The following is a 17,676-nucleotide window of genomic DNA, read 5'->3' as shown; positions in this document are numbered from 1 at the left end:
GTTTCACGTTTTTACTGGACAGTGTATGCTCCTCCGCCAGCCCAGTAAGGCTGAGTGTGCGCGCAGGTGGCTAGAAGTTAGTGACTGCACATGAGAGCGCCCCCTGCTGGGTGCATTTCAATCCGGAGACCTGTGCTTTGATCTGCCACGGGGCTCTCAGCCAGGCTTTCACAGAAGTGGTTTGGAAGTGTAAATGAACGTGGCTGCCTGCCTGTCACTCACAGGCTTCCTGAGCTCCTGGACAGCCCTGGCCCTGGGGGCTTTCAAGATGCAACCCCAAGTGAGACCTGCCAATCCGGAGGGTGGCCCTTGGCCATCCCACATCTCCTCCTGGGCCACCCACCCCTGGGCCTCGGGCTCCAACCCCGCCACCTCCACCCCATTTAGTGGCAGTGACAAATAAGGCCTGCTATTGTAGTTTTTTTAAATGTTCAAAGGCACTACTACTTAGATTCACGTGAACAAAATAACATTCCACATTTGCTTAGAGAGACTCGAAATCCAGGCCAATTTGGACAGAAGAGTTGATTGCAATCAAGACAAGAAGCTGGCATTGTGGTTTAGCGGGTTAAGCAGCTGCCTGCATCCCTCACGGGTCAAGTGCTGACTGCTCTGTTTGTGTTTCAGCTTCCTATAAGGCATCTTAGGTGGCAGCAGAGGGTGGCTCAAGTGCTGGGTCCCTGCCACACAGATGGGAAACCCAGACAGAGTTTCTAGCCCCTGGCTTCCGCCAGGCTCAGGCCTGGCTGTTACAGCCATTTGGGGGAGTGAACCAGCAGATGGAAGATCTCTTTCTCTCTTTCTTACTCTTTCTTCCAAGTAGTTGAAAATAAAGGAACATGGTGGGGGCGGGGGTGGGGAAAGAAGGGGCCCTCACACCCCCAACTGCAATATGCAATGGAAGATTTTCTTTGGGGATTTCTGGGGAAAGACACCGATCACCCCTTTATTGAGAGTTCAGGCTCACCCAGATCTTTCCTGAATAGTTTTAAAACATTTCCCAATTCCTGATTTCCAAGGAATGTCAGTGTTAACAGAGGGGGAGAGAGAGAGAGACAGAGGTCTTCCAACCATTGGTTCACTTCCCAAATGATCACAACACCTGGAGCTGGGCCCATCCAAAGCCAGGAGCCAGGTGCTAAGTGCCATCTTGGGCCATCTTCCACTGCTATCCGAAGCCATTAGCAGGGAGTTGGAACAGAAGAGCAGCAGCCGGGACATGAATCAGCACCCAAAGGGGAGGCTGGAGCTGCAGGCAGAGGCTTAGCCTACTACTATGTCACAGCGCTAGCTCCTATTTTTTCTAATTTTGATGTTGCAGGTGGTGGCTTAACCTGTTCCACAATGCAGGCCCCTATTATTTATTTGAAAGGCAGAGTTAGAGAAACAGAGAAAGGGGTGGGGGTGGGATCTTCCATCTGCTGGTTCATTCCCCAGATGGCCACAATAGCCAAGGCTAGACCAGGCTGAAAAGCCAGGACCCTGGAAATTCATCCAGGTCTCCATGTGGGTGCAGGGGCCCAGGCACTCGGGCCATCTTTTGCTGCTTTCTCAGGTGTATTAACAGGAAGCTGGATCAGATGTGGAGCAGCTGGGCCTCCAACAGATTCCCATACGGGATGCTGGCCTCATGGCACCAGCCCCCAGGACAGACTTCAAAAACTTCATGGAAAATGTGTATCAAGAAAAAAATTCTGCATAGATTGCAACAATTTTTTACACCAAAATAAACTTAGATTTTTATTCCATTTCCCATGAACTTGTTGAAATACCCTCAAGTGGCTAGCACTGTGGCATAGTGGCTAAAGCTATCATGCCAGCATCCCATATGGGCATCAGTTCTGGTCCTGGTTGCTACACTTCCAATCCAGCTCCCTGCAAATGTGCTGGAAAAGCAGCGGAAAATGGCTCAAGTGCTTGGGCCCCTGCACCCTCACGGGAGATCCAGATGAAGCTCCTGGCTTCAACCTGCCCTAGCCCTAGTCATTGTGGCCATTTGGTGAGTGAACCAGGAGATGGACGATATCTCTCTTTCTCTCTCTCCCTTTTTCAGTAACTCTTTGAAATAAATAGAAATAAATCTTTTGAAAAAGTACCTTTCACTACTGTGCTCTCCAGAATCTGTCCTGGGCCATTCCTTGCAGGCTTCTGGAGCGAAACCAGGCGACGGGTTGGAAATCAGGGTGCTCACTCAGTTCAATTTTCCTGCCATAGAGGGTGGGAGCTAGGAGGGAGGGGCAGCAGCCACACCTGTGAATGGGGCTCCTGGCCTTTAAGCCCTGGAGATCTAAAGTGTTAACTTCCACATGACATCCTGACGGGAATGGCCTCTATTTCTGTGTCCGGGGTTGGGGGACAGTTGGCAATGCACAAAACATCAAAAGCACAGATCCCCTTCCTCTGGCCAGCATGCGACTTTTCAGGCATATTTTTCGAGGTGGAAATGCCTTTTCGGCTCCCCCACCCAGCTGGGTATTTTTACTCCCCTGTGATTCCGCTGGAGTCTGCTTCCTGGCAATTTGGGAAGTGAGAAATGCCAGCGTCGGGAGAAAAATGCAGACCCGTGTCATGTTGTAACGCCGGCAGGCAGGGAGGACTGCCCCATGGCAAGCCCAGCGCCTGTCTTGTGATGTCTCCTCCTGCTCGCACCGACTTCTCTGTGCTCCGTCTCCCGGGAGTCTCGCAGGCAGCTGTCGGTTGACACGGCTCGCAGCCCACAGCAGCCTGGATTCTGAGCACCAGGAAGGCGTGCGATGCTCTCCATCGCGGGCGTGGAGAGGACGAGTGGGTGGGTTGAGCTGGGTGGAGCCCACGCAGCCCTCCCTCTAATCTCTGCGCATCGGCCCTGCTTCCAAGTTAGAAACCCTTCGAAATGTGTGTTTTTCCCTTCACAAGGATCAAGCACTTTTTAATGCTGGGCGTGGTTCCAAATACGGGGAATAGAGCAGGCAAGACCAAGCCTGGCTGCTCTGCTGATTTTGCAACCACCCTGAACTCTCGGCAAGGACATTGCTGAGGTTGCTTAAGGACAGGGCGGGGCCATCTTGCAGGGCCCTGGCCGGCTTCTGCCTTCACATTCAATGTGATCTCCCCGAGCTTTCTTAACTGTGCCCTGCATCTGTGTGAGCTTTTCTGTTTACCCAACTTCAAGCCATGGGTTTCAGATTTGTACGACACAGTGTGGTGCCTGATTGTATTCCATTCAACTCAACTCAAAACAAAACAAAAACACCAGACAACCAGAGAATATTTCAAAAATTATTTTCACACAGGATTATCGTACAGTATTACAATGTATTATGTGCAAAATCCCATTTTAAAAAATCATTTACAAAAGGAAGTACAACACGGTACGTGCTGAGGGTTCTAGCACAAGAAAAGCCAAGGCTAACAAAAGGTGCAGGTACAACGCCAACCGAGCGGACGAGTCCGCGTCTTCACGCGGTACAAGGACGTGTCTGTGACTACCTGTGCTGCACTGATACAAGACCCTTCAGGCGTGCACCTGTGAACCGGTTTGAGCAGACATCAATCTAATTTCTCTGTGCATTCCTACAGGGTGCAGTTTGGGTGCATTTTCAAACCCTTTGCCAACGGTATCTTGGTGAACTCAACAAAAGCCATATTATACATTACACTTGGTTTCTGCCCCTAAGTAATTTGATGCTGTCAGTTTCAATTTTCTATGGAAATGGAGGGAGGGGGGAGTGTTATCCCTGATTTTGTATGTTTGTTTGTGTGTGTGTGTGTGTGTGTGTGTGTGTGTGTAGTTTTCAAAAGTTTCCAAAAGCAGATAACATGTGGAATCGGTTGTGCCAAGCGGCATTGCATATTTACATTATTGTAAGCACAGGTAGGGGGGAGGAATCCAACCTTTTCCTTTTCCTAAGTCTTTCAAAGAGCCTGAACCAGCAGACTGTACCCCTCACTCCTCTGTGAGAGTCCATAGTTCCCTCTCCACCTCTCTCGACATTCATTTCTCTCTTGATTCTCAGCATCACGTGCCTAGCAAACAAAACAGCACAACACCACGCAACACGAACAAGGTAACAGTATATCAGATGTCCCAAGGCATGCTGTGGCCAGTGTCAGGAATATGTCGTCGCTTGAAGAAATCCTACGGTGTCTCGCCACAAAGCTGCCCAGGCCTCCAGTTACAGAAGAGAGACTTTTAAAATGCATTTCTCTCAAATCCAGCAAGAGATTTTTTTTTGTGATATTAAATGTTAAAATCACATGCATAATTATAGAATATTTTAAAGTTACAAAAATATTTTAAAAACCAATCCTGACAGTTTACCTGCAACTGCTATAAAAATTTCTATGAAATATATAAAAACACAAGGACTCTTTATAAAAAAAAAAAAAAAGGAAAGGATGCAGCCATCCACAGAACTGAGAAAAGTGCCTGATACACTGCATGGTGCAGTCTTGTCAAGCACCTGCTGTTGAGGTCAAGGGGAGAGCGTGGGCCTTAAATTTTATTCAGCACATAGACAAACACGGAAGCCAGCCTAGAACCTGGCTGGGGTTAGGTATCAGACCATCTCGGGACACCTGTTCCACTAAAGGTGATTCTCACCGTGGAAGGAGAATCCTACTGTTTCATACCCCTCAGCCACGCTGCATGGGCAGTGTCAGCTGCGGATGGTTTAATCACTGGGCCGAGGGGTCCCCAAGGAGGTGACTGCTTTTCAAGTTCAAGCATGGGGAAGCCAGAAGGCCATGCTCCCAGCCCCACCCACCCACCCCCTTTGATGCACCAATGGGCTGTCTCATGTGCCTCCTAGGAGGAGGTGAGGTCTTCCTCCCCATTGTGGAACTTCACACCGTAAGGGTCGCTCTTGATGCGCTTGTAGACAAAGTGGAAGATGTGGGGCTGCGGCCGGCTGTGCAGCTCGGCCTTGATTTTCTGAGGGTAAGTGTCCTCTGCCAGCTGCTGCCATGTCTCATCCACGAAGAGGAACAGGCTGTACTCCTCGGGGTCCACCACCTTGAACTTCTCCGCACAGAGCTGACACACATCCTCGGTGGTGATGTACGGTCTCACGAGGAGGGTCTTGCCCGTGCAGCCACTGTTGACCTCCTGGAACGCGACCCGGAGGTAATTCTGCAGATAAGAGAGGAATGCCAGAGGCAAGGTCAGAAGAGAAATTCTGGCAGGGCAGCGAGCCATCGGGATGTGTGGCAAGAGCAAGGTCTACCTTGGGGGCTACTTCAAGACCCTGGCCTTCAGTGATGTAAGGCTACGAGGCCTCCAGCTGCAAGGAGAGAGGTTGATCTGATTTTGGGCACTGAAGACCACTCTGTGGATGAAACAGCCACGTTTCAGCGCACAGCCAACACAGGAAGCAGCAAGTCCGTCCAGCCCTGGGTCTCAACTGTCAGCATCCCTCAGCAGGCCCACTTAAGAAAGCCCTGCTCAGGGCTGACACTGTGCTGTAGTGGGTAAAGCTGCTGCCTGCAGTGCCGGCATCCCATATGGGCGCCGGTTCGAGTCTCTGCTGCTTCACTTCTGATCCAGCTCTCTGCTATGGCCTGGGAAAGCAGTAGAAGATGGCCCAAGTGCTTGGGTCCCTGCACCCAAGTGGGAGACCTGGAAGAAGCTCCTGGCTCCTGGCTTCAGATCAGCGCAGCTCTGGCCATTGCGGCCATCTGGGGAGTGAACCAGTGGATGTAAGACCTTTCTTTCTGTCTCCCTTTCCCTCTGCCTCTTTGTAACTCTGCCTTTCAAATAAATAAATCTTAAAAAAAAAAAAAAAAAAAAAGCAAGCCCTGCTCAAGAGTGAGAACCGTATCCAGGGCTGCATTTATTCCCAGCATAAAAAGTAAAACCAAATAGCAGAAGTGTTTGAACCAAGAATCAAGATGAAGAGATTTACAATATGTAGACCCAGGGGCTGGTGTTGTGGTGCAATGAGTTAAGTAAGCCTCCTTAGTGTTGCTGACATCCCATACTGGAGCTCTGCTTTGTTTCCAATCCCAGCTCCCTGCTAATGCACCTGGGAAGGCAGCAGAAGATGGTCCAAGTGTTTGGGCCCCTGCCACCCATGTGGGAGACCCGGATAGAGTCCTTGACTTTCGGCTTTGGCCTGGCTCAAACTTGGCCATTGTGGCCATTTGGGGAGTGAACCAGAGGGGGTTGGGCTCTCTCTTTCTCCCCCTCTCTCTGTCGCTCTTTCAAATAAGTAAATAAAATCTTTTAAAAAAATGTCTACACAAAAGTGCACTTCTGACACTTTGGGCAATAATCATAGACTGAACCACAAACTGTCAATATTTGGCCATTTCTGATCTCCCCAAATGGTGATTGCACATGGTTCAACCCAATACAAAAGCTCCAGGCACCTCTGGACATAACAAGGAAGGAGGAGATTATGGATTCTGCCAAAGGATTCTGGAGACGAAGCCACGAAGTGCGAGGTGGGGATGCCCAGGAGTTGCAGGAGACATCTGCAGGCTGGGCCCCTGGAACAGCACCAGGTATGCACTGTCACGAAATATGATTAACCTGCGGCCTTGCACAACACCACACCTAGGCGAGGTGTCAAGAGTCTGAAACTCTCCTAGCTGTGGTGGATAACTTATTCAGTTCCATTCCCTTAAGAAGGGAGTGACTGGATTAAAAATACAGAATGAATGACTGAGCTGATCTAGAAAACAAACACTTGTTTACTTGTTCCAAATCTGCTGTGTTAGTGAGTTTTTTGTTACGACATAATATTTAGCTGTAAGGATCTACTTAGGAAGAAAGGTTTGGGAGGGGGAGCTTACCATCCCAGACCAGGCAGCCCTAAGAGCCTGGTGCCTAGCGGGGGAGGCGGAATGTGTGGAGGACCCCATGGCGAGCCAGGAAGGAGAGACATGGGGAGCTTTGCCTCTGTATTCAGTCCTCTTTTAATAAATATCTGGCTGGTTATCTGCACCCCCATGTTTATCACAGCTCAATTCACAATAGTTAAGACATGAAATCCACCTAAATGCCTGTCAACTGAAGACTGGATAAAGAAATTATTGGACAGGTACTCTGTAGAATACTACACAGCAGTAAAAAAAAAAAATGAAATCCAGTCATTTGCAACAAAATGGATGAATCCAGAAAACATCATACTTCGTGAATTAAGCCAGTCCCAAAGGGACAAATGCCATATGTTCTGCCTGATCTGTGATAACTAATAGAGCACCTAAAAGAAAATCTGTGGAAGTGAAATTGACACTTTGAGAAGCAATGGCTTGAACAGCTCTTGTCTTGACTGTTGAAGAACAGGGTTTTTTTTTCTTTCTTTCTTAATGGAGAATGGGACTGGGAATGGGAGAGGGAGGAGGAAATGGGGTGGGAGGGCAAGTATGATGGGAAGAATCACTATATTCCTAAAGTTATACTGATGAAATTTGTACTCATTAAATAAATGGCTTTTTTGGGAAAAGAAAAAGAAATACCTGGCTCACAAACCAGTGACCACCTCTCCAAAAAGCCATAATTAGATCAAATTTCCATCCTTCATCCACTGATCGCTAACATAAAATTGAGGGACCAGGTCCCTAATACACAGGTTTTGGGGGAACACCCAAGCTATTCTCCAACCATGACGTCTGGCAACCCTGCTCAGCAGTGGGGCCGGGGGATGATGCTCCCTGTCCAGGCTCCTATGTGGGGCTCCCAGAGGATTTCCTGGGACCACAGAAGAGGAAGTTCCTGGGAAGAATGGCGTGCCCTGAACACATACGTTATGTTTGTGTCTGCTCTGGCGAGGATTTTTGCTGGTCTGCTGACTGCTGGGGGAGCTAGCAGAGGGTACACAGACTGACACTCAACACCTTTTGAGTGTGTACATGTGACATCACACACCTCCCGCTGCCCCACTCTTCTCCCCATGACACTCAACCCAATACTGACTCTGAGAAAGACATCTCCATTATCCCTATCTGACCAACAAAAGAACAGAGGTACAGGGAGGCTATTACCCAGGTCCATGCAGCCAGTAAGGGGCAGGGCCATGACCACTAACCCTGTGCCACCTCTTCCAATGGGAGGGGACCCCTGTCTGTGACTTCGGATGCAGGGTTCCAGCCGGAGCTCTGTGTCTCGGTTTTTGCCTTTACAGCCCTGAGCTGAGTGCTGGAAATTTCCCTCTTGGGTTATATTCTGAGCTGTGCAACTTCAAGGTAAGCGAGGTTAGTGGTTAGTGCAGAAGGCAGGGGTCTCTAGGTTGCCAGCAGCGGACGGAAAGAGGCGACAGGCAGTGCAGAGAGGGGAGAAGCGGTTTCCTGTTTTCCTCTACTGTCCTCCTCAGAAGGTGTTACCCGGAACCTCACCTTGGATGGCCAAGCCAGTGGGGAGGACCCCAAGGACTGCCTGTGTTCCATCACCACGCACACGTAGGTTCTTAAAGGGCCCAGCAGGGTGCGAGGAGACACAGCACACCTTCTTACCCAGTAGGTTTCTGTGTCTGGAAAGGGATTTCGGAGCCTACTGCAGCCTTTGAGAGGAACGTGCTGATCTTGCCTTTTAATCATGGGCTGACTTTGAACCAAATGGACCTTGTGATTACTTTCAGAGCATTAAAAAGGCAAAAGGCAAAAGGCAAAAAAAAAAAAAAAAAGGCCAGGAAGGTGCATGTGGGCACAGAGACAAATCCGTCTGTCTGGCTTGTCCAGTTCCCCATTTGGAGACTCACCACGTGGCACAGATAAGCTTTCACAGCTCGGTTTGAATGCTTCAACGTAGTAAGCAAAGGCACAGGCAGACTGAGGCATGAGCTCATGCACTCTGAGCAAAGCAGGAGCTGCTGTGCTGGGGAAAGGTGTCCGTAGGCCTAACCTGCCTCTCGGGGATGTAACTAGGACCCCCACGCTCCTGGTGGCAGCTCATGGTTGTGACAGCTCCATTCTGGGAGGGGGGCGGGGCTCACTCAGATGTCATGGCCCTGAGTGCCTGGAGGTTCTGGAGCCTTCCGTTTGGGGAATGCAGGGAAGACATCACTGTGGCTCTCCCTCCTCCCACAGGGAGACCAGGCCGCTGCAGTGGCTCTGGCAGCACTGGTGTTTCCTGATGAGACACCTGGGCCCGGGGCCTCCTCCTCCTCTTCCACTTCCTGTCTGCTCAAGGACCCCGTACACCCAGGCCGAGCGTTCTGGGAGAAATCCTGCCTGAATGTGACTTTGCTGTCTTAAGAGCAGTGAAACCTGGAAACTCACACACACAGACACATACCATATTTATGTGTACAGACACACACACATACACAGAGAGAGAGAGAGGAGAGAGATGGTCCCCTATGTATAATGGCTTGAAGTACAGTTTTTGACTTTATGATGGTCTGAGAGTGATACCCGTTCAGTAGAAACCATGTTCCACATTGTGACCTTTGACCTTTATGCAGGCAAGCGACCGGCGGTTTCTACAGTGATGCCAGGCAATGACGATACCAGCGAGTGCAGAGAGCGGTCAGCCTGCTCTGCAGTGTACTTTGCTGCTGAGCTGGGCCACTCCACGAGTCAGGTGGAGTCCAGGTATTTTTGACTACAACATTTTCAATTTCCGATTCCATGTTGTAGTGCCTGGGTTCAAGTCCTGGTTCCACTCCCAATTCCAGTTTCCTGCTGGTGTCACCTGAGGAGGCAGCAGGTGATGGATGGCCCAAGTACTTGGGTCCCTGCCATTCACATGGGAGACTCAGACTGAGTTCCTTGCTCCTGGCTTCAGCCTGTCCCAGCTGATGTGGGGATTTGGAGGGTAAACCAGCAGATGGGAGATCTCTGTTTTTTCTCTCTCTCTTTCTCTCTCCCTCTCTCTCAAAAAAAAAAAAAAAAAAAAAGTATTGTGGGGATGGGACCCATGGCAAGTCAGAGCGTACCTCTGCACATGAATTTAAAGGAAACAGGGAAGTGAAACCACCAGATCAGAGTGTGCTTTAAAATATCTCTTTTTTCTACCGGATGATTCGACTGAGGCCGGCATCGGGCCCCAAGCCGAGATGCACTTGGGAACAGGGGAGCAGTGGCATGGGGCGTACCTGGAAGTCGTCCACAGATGGGATGGTCCGGTTGGTGGTTCTCCGTTTGTGCCACTGCCGCAGCGTGTCCCTGGTCTCTGAGCTGAGCAGCCGTGCTGCCTGCTCCTCTTGGAAATTCTTGATCAGAGAGAGAGCTCCGTAGGCACTCGTCAAGTAATAGCCTCCTGGAAAAAGCAGAAGAGAGAGTTCTCCAGGTGCTCCCTGGAACCCGCCAGGGGTGATCCCCGGTGCCCACAGGGGATCACATCCATGGACGCCCAAGTCCCTTCCACAGAACTGTGCAGTAATGGAGCCAGCGCTGTGGTGTAGTGGGTAAAGCTGCCGCCTGCAGTGCCAGCATCCCATATGGGCGCTGGTTCGAGTCCTGGCTGCTCTACTTCCAATCCAGTTCTCTGCTATGGCCTGGCAAAGCAGTAGAAGATGGCCCAAGTCCTTGGGCTCCTGCACCCGCATGGGAGACCCAGAAGAAGCTCCTGGCTCTTGGCTCCAGATCGACACAGCTCTGACCGTTGGTGGCCATCTCGGGCATGAACCACCGGATGGAAGACCTCTCTCTCTCTGCCTCTCCTTCTCTCTCTGTGTAACTCTGACTTTGAAATAAAAAAAAAATCTTTTTTTAAAAGAACTGTGCAATATTTGCACACATGCTTCGCTATATTTTAAAACCATTTCCAGATGACTTCTAATGCCTCATACAGCAATGCTGTGTGCATACTTATACTGCGATTGTTCAGGGATCAATGATAAGCAAAGAGAGTCTGCAAGGGTTCAGTACAGATGCAATTACTGGTTTTGGAATCTTTTCTATCTGCACTGGGTTGAATCTGCAGATGCAAAAGCCATGGGTACATAGTAGGACTGTTATTTTCTCTGCTCCTTCTACAAGCTTTTCCCAGTGGGACCACAGAAGCACACACCCAAGAGCCCATCACAGACTGCTTCATCCATCCACTCACATATCCAGCCCACGGAGACTGAGTGATGAGCCAGGCTGTGCCTGGGCCAGGGGAGCACCTGTGGGCCGGGCTGATGCTCCTGTTTCCACTGATGGGGCCTGCGTTGGAGGAAGCAGTGGACAGAGTCTGCACATGACTGAAGGATGATTGTGAGCACAGTTTGGCAAGAAAAGCTCAGGGTATTGAGGTCCGACATGGAGGGAGGATCAGGAGCAGGGGCAGCTGCTCCAAGGCCAGACTCATCCATGGATCTCCTTGGCAACACTTGAGCCTTGGGCTTTGCTTTTTAGGAATCTACATTTTCTACATTTAAGTAAAACTCCTGACTTTGAAACAACTTTAGCATATGCAAGTGTGATCATGAAAACATGGGTTACCCCTTGAGTAATTTCTTGTGATTCCCTTTCTTGCCCTTACTCTGGGACAAACACCACACTGGGGATGTTAGAATGTACAAGGGAAAGCAAGGATGTTCCTTGGAGGGGGAGGGTGCCTTCAGGATTGATGGTTTGTGATTGGGGGGGTGGGGGGGGTGCCAGCAGACTTATGACACTGGGAGATGCGTCATGTGTTTGCTACAAAGGGGATGAAGATTGCTTCCCAAAAACTCATGGAAAAGGGAATTAAAAGTTCCTTTGGTGCAAAAATTTATTAAATCCATGCAGAAGTTTTTCGTAATATGCATTTTTCCATGAACTTTTTGAAACCTTTTTTTTTTTCTTTGACAGGTAGAGTTATAGACAGTGAGAGGCACAGAAAGAGAGAAAGGTCTTCTTTCCATTGGTTTACTCCCCAAATGGCCACTACAGCTGGTGCTGTGCTGATCTGAAGCCAGGAGCCAGGTGCTTCCTCCTAATTCCCATGTAGGTGCAGGGGCCCAAGCACTTGGGCCATCCTCCACTGCCCTCCCGGGCCACAGCAGAGAGTTGGACTGGAAGAGGAGCAACTGGGACTAGAACCTGGCACCCATATGGGATGCAGGCAGAGGATTAACCAAGTGAGCCACGGTGCCAGCCCCTGAAGACTTTTTTTTTTTTTAAAGATTTATTTATTTATTTGAAAGACAAAGTTACAGAGAGGCAGAGGCAGAGGCAGGGGCAGAGAGGGAGGGAGGGAGGGAAGCAGGGGTCTTCCTTCCGCTGGTTCACTCTCCAGATGGCTGGCAATGGCTGGAGCTGTGCCAATCTGAAGCCAAGAGCCAGGAGTTTCTTCCTGGTCTCACATGTGGTTTCAGACACCCAAGGACTTTGGTGACCCTCCACTGCTTCCCCAGCCATAGCAGACAGCTGGATTGGAAGTACAGCAGCCAGCACTTGAATCGGTGTCCAAATGGGATGCTGGCACTGCAGGCAGCAGCTTTAATCACTATGCCACAGCGCTGGTCCCCAGACTTTCTGATACATACGATTGCAAGGTGTTTTTTTTTTTTTTTTTTTTTTTTTTTTTTTTTTTTGGTATCAAAACAAAATGAATTCCATTTTCCCATGAAATTTTTAAAGTATCCATAGGTATGTAATTAGACACGGTGGGGTAGGGGGTGGGCATGCAGGGCTAGACAGCCACTAGGGGGCACCTCAAATGCTTATTAAAAACTCCCTAATCAGACATAGCTCATTAGAAATTGATCACCAGAGGCCAGTGCTGTAGTGTAGCAGGTTAAGCCTCTGCCTGTGGTGCTGGCATCCCATATGGACACCGGTTCATATCCCAGCTGATTCTCTTCTGATCCAGCTCTCTGCTTATGGCCTGAGAAAGCGGCGGAAGATGGCCCATGTGCTTGGGCCCCCTGCACGTACACGGAAGGTCGGGAAGAAGCCCCTGGATCCTGGCTTCCAATCAGCTCAGCTCTGGCTGTTGTGGCCATCTGGAGAGTGAACCAGCAGATGGAAGACTTTTTTCTCTGTCTCGCCCTCTCTTTAACTCTATCTCTCAAATAAATAATAATTTTAAAAAAGAAATCGTTCTTTGTCAAGAGCGATTCAAAAAATACCCATTTCTGCTGGGATTCACTACCCACTGGGTCTCTACTGTGGGCCCAAGCAAGGTACAGGACAGGAGATGTGTTTGTAATAAACAGAATCGTAGTCCCTGCTCTGCTGAAGGCGATACGGGGACCAGCAGGTTTTGTGTAAGAAGAGTCACTCTCCTGGTGGAAGAATGTAACTGCTCATGTGAGACCTTCTAGAACCCTCTCTGTGGCCATTTGTAAGCCCGCCTTTGCTCCCTGCACTTCAGCGAACTCGCACTGGACGTGAACTTGAACATGACAGTTTTGCTGCTGTCGGGTCGCTGAGGGACAGTTGGAGGTCATCTGTGACTGCAGCATTATCCAGCCCACAGGGGCCTCACCCATTGCTGTCCCCATGAGCCAGCGGGTAAGCTCCCTATGGCAGCCTGACCCCGAGTCCTGAGCTGTCTTTACAGAACGGTCACCCACAAACTAGCCAGTGAGCGTGCAGCTCTGTAGAACAGAATACAGGATCGCCGCTCGGGATTTCAGGAGACATTACTGGGGCCTCAGGACTCAGGGAAAGTTCGTGTAGGGGTGGCAGTGCTGGGCTAGGACCAGGAGTGTGACACTCTTTGTGTGGATGTTTGGGGGGAGGGGCTGAGTTTCTTGGGACTTCGGATTTTAAGACCCCACAGCTCTGTTCAGGCCTCTAAAGAGAAAGCTGAACGCATCAAACTGCCCGAACTCTGAAACACGTGGATGCAATCAGAAGACGGTTTTAAGTTTCAGGAGAGCGCACCACGCTACCACAAAGAAAGATCCCGTGACTCTCTCTGTAATAACACCGGCTTAAGACAGCAGGAACGGGGTGTGGCCGCAGCCCCTGAACCAGACAGGGCTCTGGGCAGGCCGCGGAAGGGCCTGGTCTGGGATGCGCGACTGCTGTCCCTCCCGACCTGCAGAGTGGCTGTGGGATGCGGTGCATACCTCAGCAGGAACCACGGCCAACCGCATCAGGGCCGCCCACCTCCCAAGGACACAAGCCAAGGAGTCCCAGGCATGGGTGAGAGGCAGCAGGCTCAAGTTCAGACACAAGCCCCAGGTGGTCCATCCCAGGGGTCTTCAAAAAATTCATGGAAAAATGCATACGACAAAAACGCAGGGAGTGGGTTTCAAATATTTTTGCACCATTAGCCTTTTAATTCCATTTCCCCACAGACTTTTGGAAACACCCTCAAATGTTGGCTAGTGTAGCCTTGACTTTGTCTCCTGTGGGAATCGTGGCGGTATAAAGACAGCCACCTGCCCATCTGTCCAAGATGAATGAAGTTCATCACTCATCCAAGGGCTGGAGAGACCAGGGCACACGTTCTGGGAGTAACTCCTTACGTTCCTCCCAGGGAAAACTCAAGCAATGCATGCCCCCAGGGAATTCCACCAGCAGGTGCACTCTTTTTACTGCAGCCCAGATGGAAACTCACTAAAGAAACCACAATGACCAGCATACTCCATCCGAGCTCTTACACGGGCACAGGAAATGGAGTAACAGGGTCCACAAGGCCCAGCCCTGTTTGGTTTTCCATTACACGGACACACTGGAGTGGAAAGGCCAGATGCCCCCCTCCTACACTGGAGTACTTTGGGTTCGATTCCTGGCTCCGGCTCCTGACTGTGGCTTCCTGCAAATGCAGAAGCCGGAAGGCAGCAGTGATAGCTCCAGTCATCGGGTTCCTGCCACCCACGTGGGAGACCTGGATAGAGCGCCTCGGACCTACTCTGGTCTCCATGCAGCCCCAGGCCATTGCAGGCAACTGGGGAGTGAACCAGCGGATGGCCGCTTTCTGTCTGTCTCTCCATCTGTCTTCCTCTCTGTCTCTCAAACAAGCCCACCTAAGAGTTCTACCTTTCCAGGCTGTGCACTGCAGGGCCAAACATTCTGGTACATTCCAATTATTTTCTGAGTAACACACCTGCCCCATGTGTTGGAAGGTGTTTTGTAGGTAGACACAAGAAGAGGCCTGGGGCGGGAGTGTGGCTGGGTATGCATGAAGCTTGTATTCCCTAAATAAAAGGTTACTTTGGGGAAAAAAAAAAAAAGCAGCAGCAGCAGCAGCATGTACTACCAGAGTAAGTTAAAAGCAAACTACCCAGATCTTAACCACACTGTGTTTCAAACAATGAATAGATACTATGAAAACAAAAGCCAGGACTTCACCCATTTCACGGATATAACAGCAGGTTATTTCCCTGGTAATGGACGTATTTTGGACCAAATAAGTAAAAACGTCCTCTTAGATTCAAAGAAACAGCTTCTTTTTAAAAAAGGAATTTATTCTGTTTAATGGTATTTTTTTTCTTGCCATTCACTCATCTTGGTGAAGTATAACTATAGAAGGTCCTTTTTTTTTTCTTTGTGTTTTTTTTTACTTTTCCAAATAGTCTGCAATGAACATGGATGCCTTTTGCAATTGGAAAAAAATCAATGCATTATTTTAAATGATAATAAATTTAAGCTGCAAAGCAAAAAATGTAAAAAAATATATAAACTTAAACTTTAGGACGAGCTCTGTGGTATAGTGGGTGAAGCCATTGCCTGCAATGCTGGCATCCCATATGGGCGTCAGTTTGAGTCCCAGCTGATCCAATTCCGATCCCGCTCTCTGCTATGGCCTGAGAAAGCACAAGATGGCTCAAGTCCTTGGGCCCCTGCTCCCATGTGGGAGATCCGGAAGAAGCTCATGGCTCCTGGCTTTAGATTGGCACAGCTCCGGCCATTTCAGCCATCTGGAGAGTGAACTAGTGAATGGAAAATCTCTTTCTCTCTCTCTTTCCCCCTCTCCCTCTCCCTCTCTCTCCCTCTCTCTGCCTTTCAAAAAATAAATCTTAAAAAAAAAAAAAAAACTCTAAAACTTCAGATGTCAAAAAGGCATTCATTGCTTAATGGGTGCAGGATTTTATTTTGGGATTAGGAAGATGTTTTGGAGGAAGAAAGATGGGGTGCAAATGTCTGTCCCACATACTGCTGAGTGCATTGCATTTCAACTCAAAGGGAAAAGTGCTCAGAGCCCCAACTTCCCCAGAACACAGTACCTTCTCCATGCAACAGTGAGGGGTCCAGCAGCTCCATCATGTACTCGATCTCAGTGTCCAGCTCCAGCATGTCACACTGAGCAATGACGTAGGTCAGGACCGGCAAGAAGTCATCGGCGCCGTACATCCTCCCTGGGGTGAGGACGGAAGCGGGACATGGGGAATATTTTTTTACCAAGTCTTCTTTCTTTCATCTCCTACGTGTTGCTTTTATTAGACAGCAAGGAGCCATTTGGAGGAAATATGCTATTTATAACACAGAGGTGGGTGTTTCTGGAATCCTGTGCAGCCCATCACCCTCCCAGCTGCTCCGTGAGCACCTGGCCCACACTGACAACTTCATGGCGAGAGCCGATCAACACTGCAGAACCCATGTGGTAGGTTATGCTTTTACATTCTGCATACAAGTATGCAGTAGAAGAGTGTCTCTGGAATATTTTAAATTCCAGTAAGTAACAGTATGAGAGGACACTTAGAAAATATTTACTTGTGCTCACTTTTGTGTCTTGTTTCCCATTGCTTTCTTTCTTTTTTTTTTTTTTTTTTTTTTTTTTGACAGGCAGAGTGGACAGCGAGAGAGAGAGACAGAGAGAAAGGTCTTCCTTTGCCGTTGGTTCACCCTCCAATGGCCGCCGCGGCCGGCGCACTGCAGCTGGCACACCGCGCCTATCCGAAGGCAGGAGCCAGGTGCTTATCCTGGTCTCCCCTGGGGTGCAGGGCTCAAGCACTTGGGCCATCCTTCACTGCACTCCCGGGCCACAGAAGAGAGCTGGCCTGGAAAAAGGGCAACCGGGACAGAATCTGGCACCCCGACCGGGACTAGAACCCAGTGTGCCGGCACCGCAAGGTGGAGGATTAGCCTACTGAGCCACGGTGCCGGCCTCCCATTGTTTTCTATGCACATGAATCATATACCTAATGACAAGACCAGATTCAAACCAGGAATAAAATGTGCTCTCATTTTAAGGTGATCACAGAGAACACTTATTTAACTGCTCCAATTCAGTATATGTTAAATACACACATTGATTAAAAGCAGTGCACACGTACGGCCAAACATCTGAGCCCTTACTTCTAGTTTTCTTTACAATGGTGGTCTGGACCAGGGGTGATTTTACCACATCCCCTACGCTCAGGGGACATTTGGCAATGGCCCAGATGGTTTTGCTGTCACAACAGGAACGAGTACACAAATGGTATCCGGGCTGCTGATGGGACTTCCTACAGGAAGCAGGCCAGCCCCCACAACCAGGCACTCTCCTGGCTAACATGTCATGAGCCCGTGGGATCAGAAACCGTGATTCAGAGGAGCATAATCCTGTGCAGATACCAGGTTGGGAAGTTCTATAAATGATTCCGTGACTACGGAACAAATATTTCCTGTGTGCAGAACACACTTGCAAGTTTCAGGGGTGATGCTCATAGCCCAGGAACCCAGACTTTAATGTCTGCATTCAACAATCTGCAACACGCACCCACATTCCTGTCTTCCTGGGCAGTGGTTAACACAGCCCACGCTTTCTCTCTGGGGCTTCCCCCTTGGAGCCACTGCACTGGCAGGAGGAGCTGGCCAGCATCCCCAGGCTTACAACAAGCTCCCTGCAGACTGAGAACAATGCAGGCTCGGTGAATCACTTACTCTCCTATCTACAGGAAGCAGCAC

At 49.6% G+C, this 17,676-nt stretch overlaps 1 protein-coding gene across 13 annotated transcripts in view; it reads right to left on the bottom strand.

Annotated features, from left to right (window-relative positions):
• Positions 1-3,244: 3,244 nt before the first annotated feature.
• The window catches only part of RIN2 (Ras and Rab interactor 2), a 235,604-nt gene continuing 221,172 nt past the window's right edge, over positions 3,245-17,676 (bottom strand). For all 13 annotated transcript variants that reach the window (XM_070052128.1, XM_051845339.2, XM_051845346.2 and 10 more), the window contains 3 exons: positions 16,014-16,145; positions 10,017-10,180; positions 3,245-5,110 (listed from right to left, as the gene is read on the bottom strand). In XM_070052128.1, the coding sequence (XP_069908229.1) occupies positions 4,787-5,110; positions 10,017-10,180; positions 16,014-16,145 (620 nt within the window). In that variant the 3' untranslated portion in view covers positions 3,245-4,786. The remainder of the gene's footprint in view (positions 5,111-10,016; positions 10,181-16,013; positions 16,146-17,676) is intronic.

This window comes from Oryctolagus cuniculus, chromosome 11 (genome assembly GCF_964237555.1).
Source record: "Oryctolagus cuniculus chromosome 11, mOryCun1.1, whole genome shotgun sequence".
Taxonomy (NCBI): Eukaryota; Metazoa; Chordata; class Mammalia; order Lagomorpha; family Leporidae; genus Oryctolagus; species Oryctolagus cuniculus.
The sequence above is the reverse complement of the archived record's forward strand: the minus strand, read 5'-3'. Positions and strand labels throughout refer to the sequence as shown.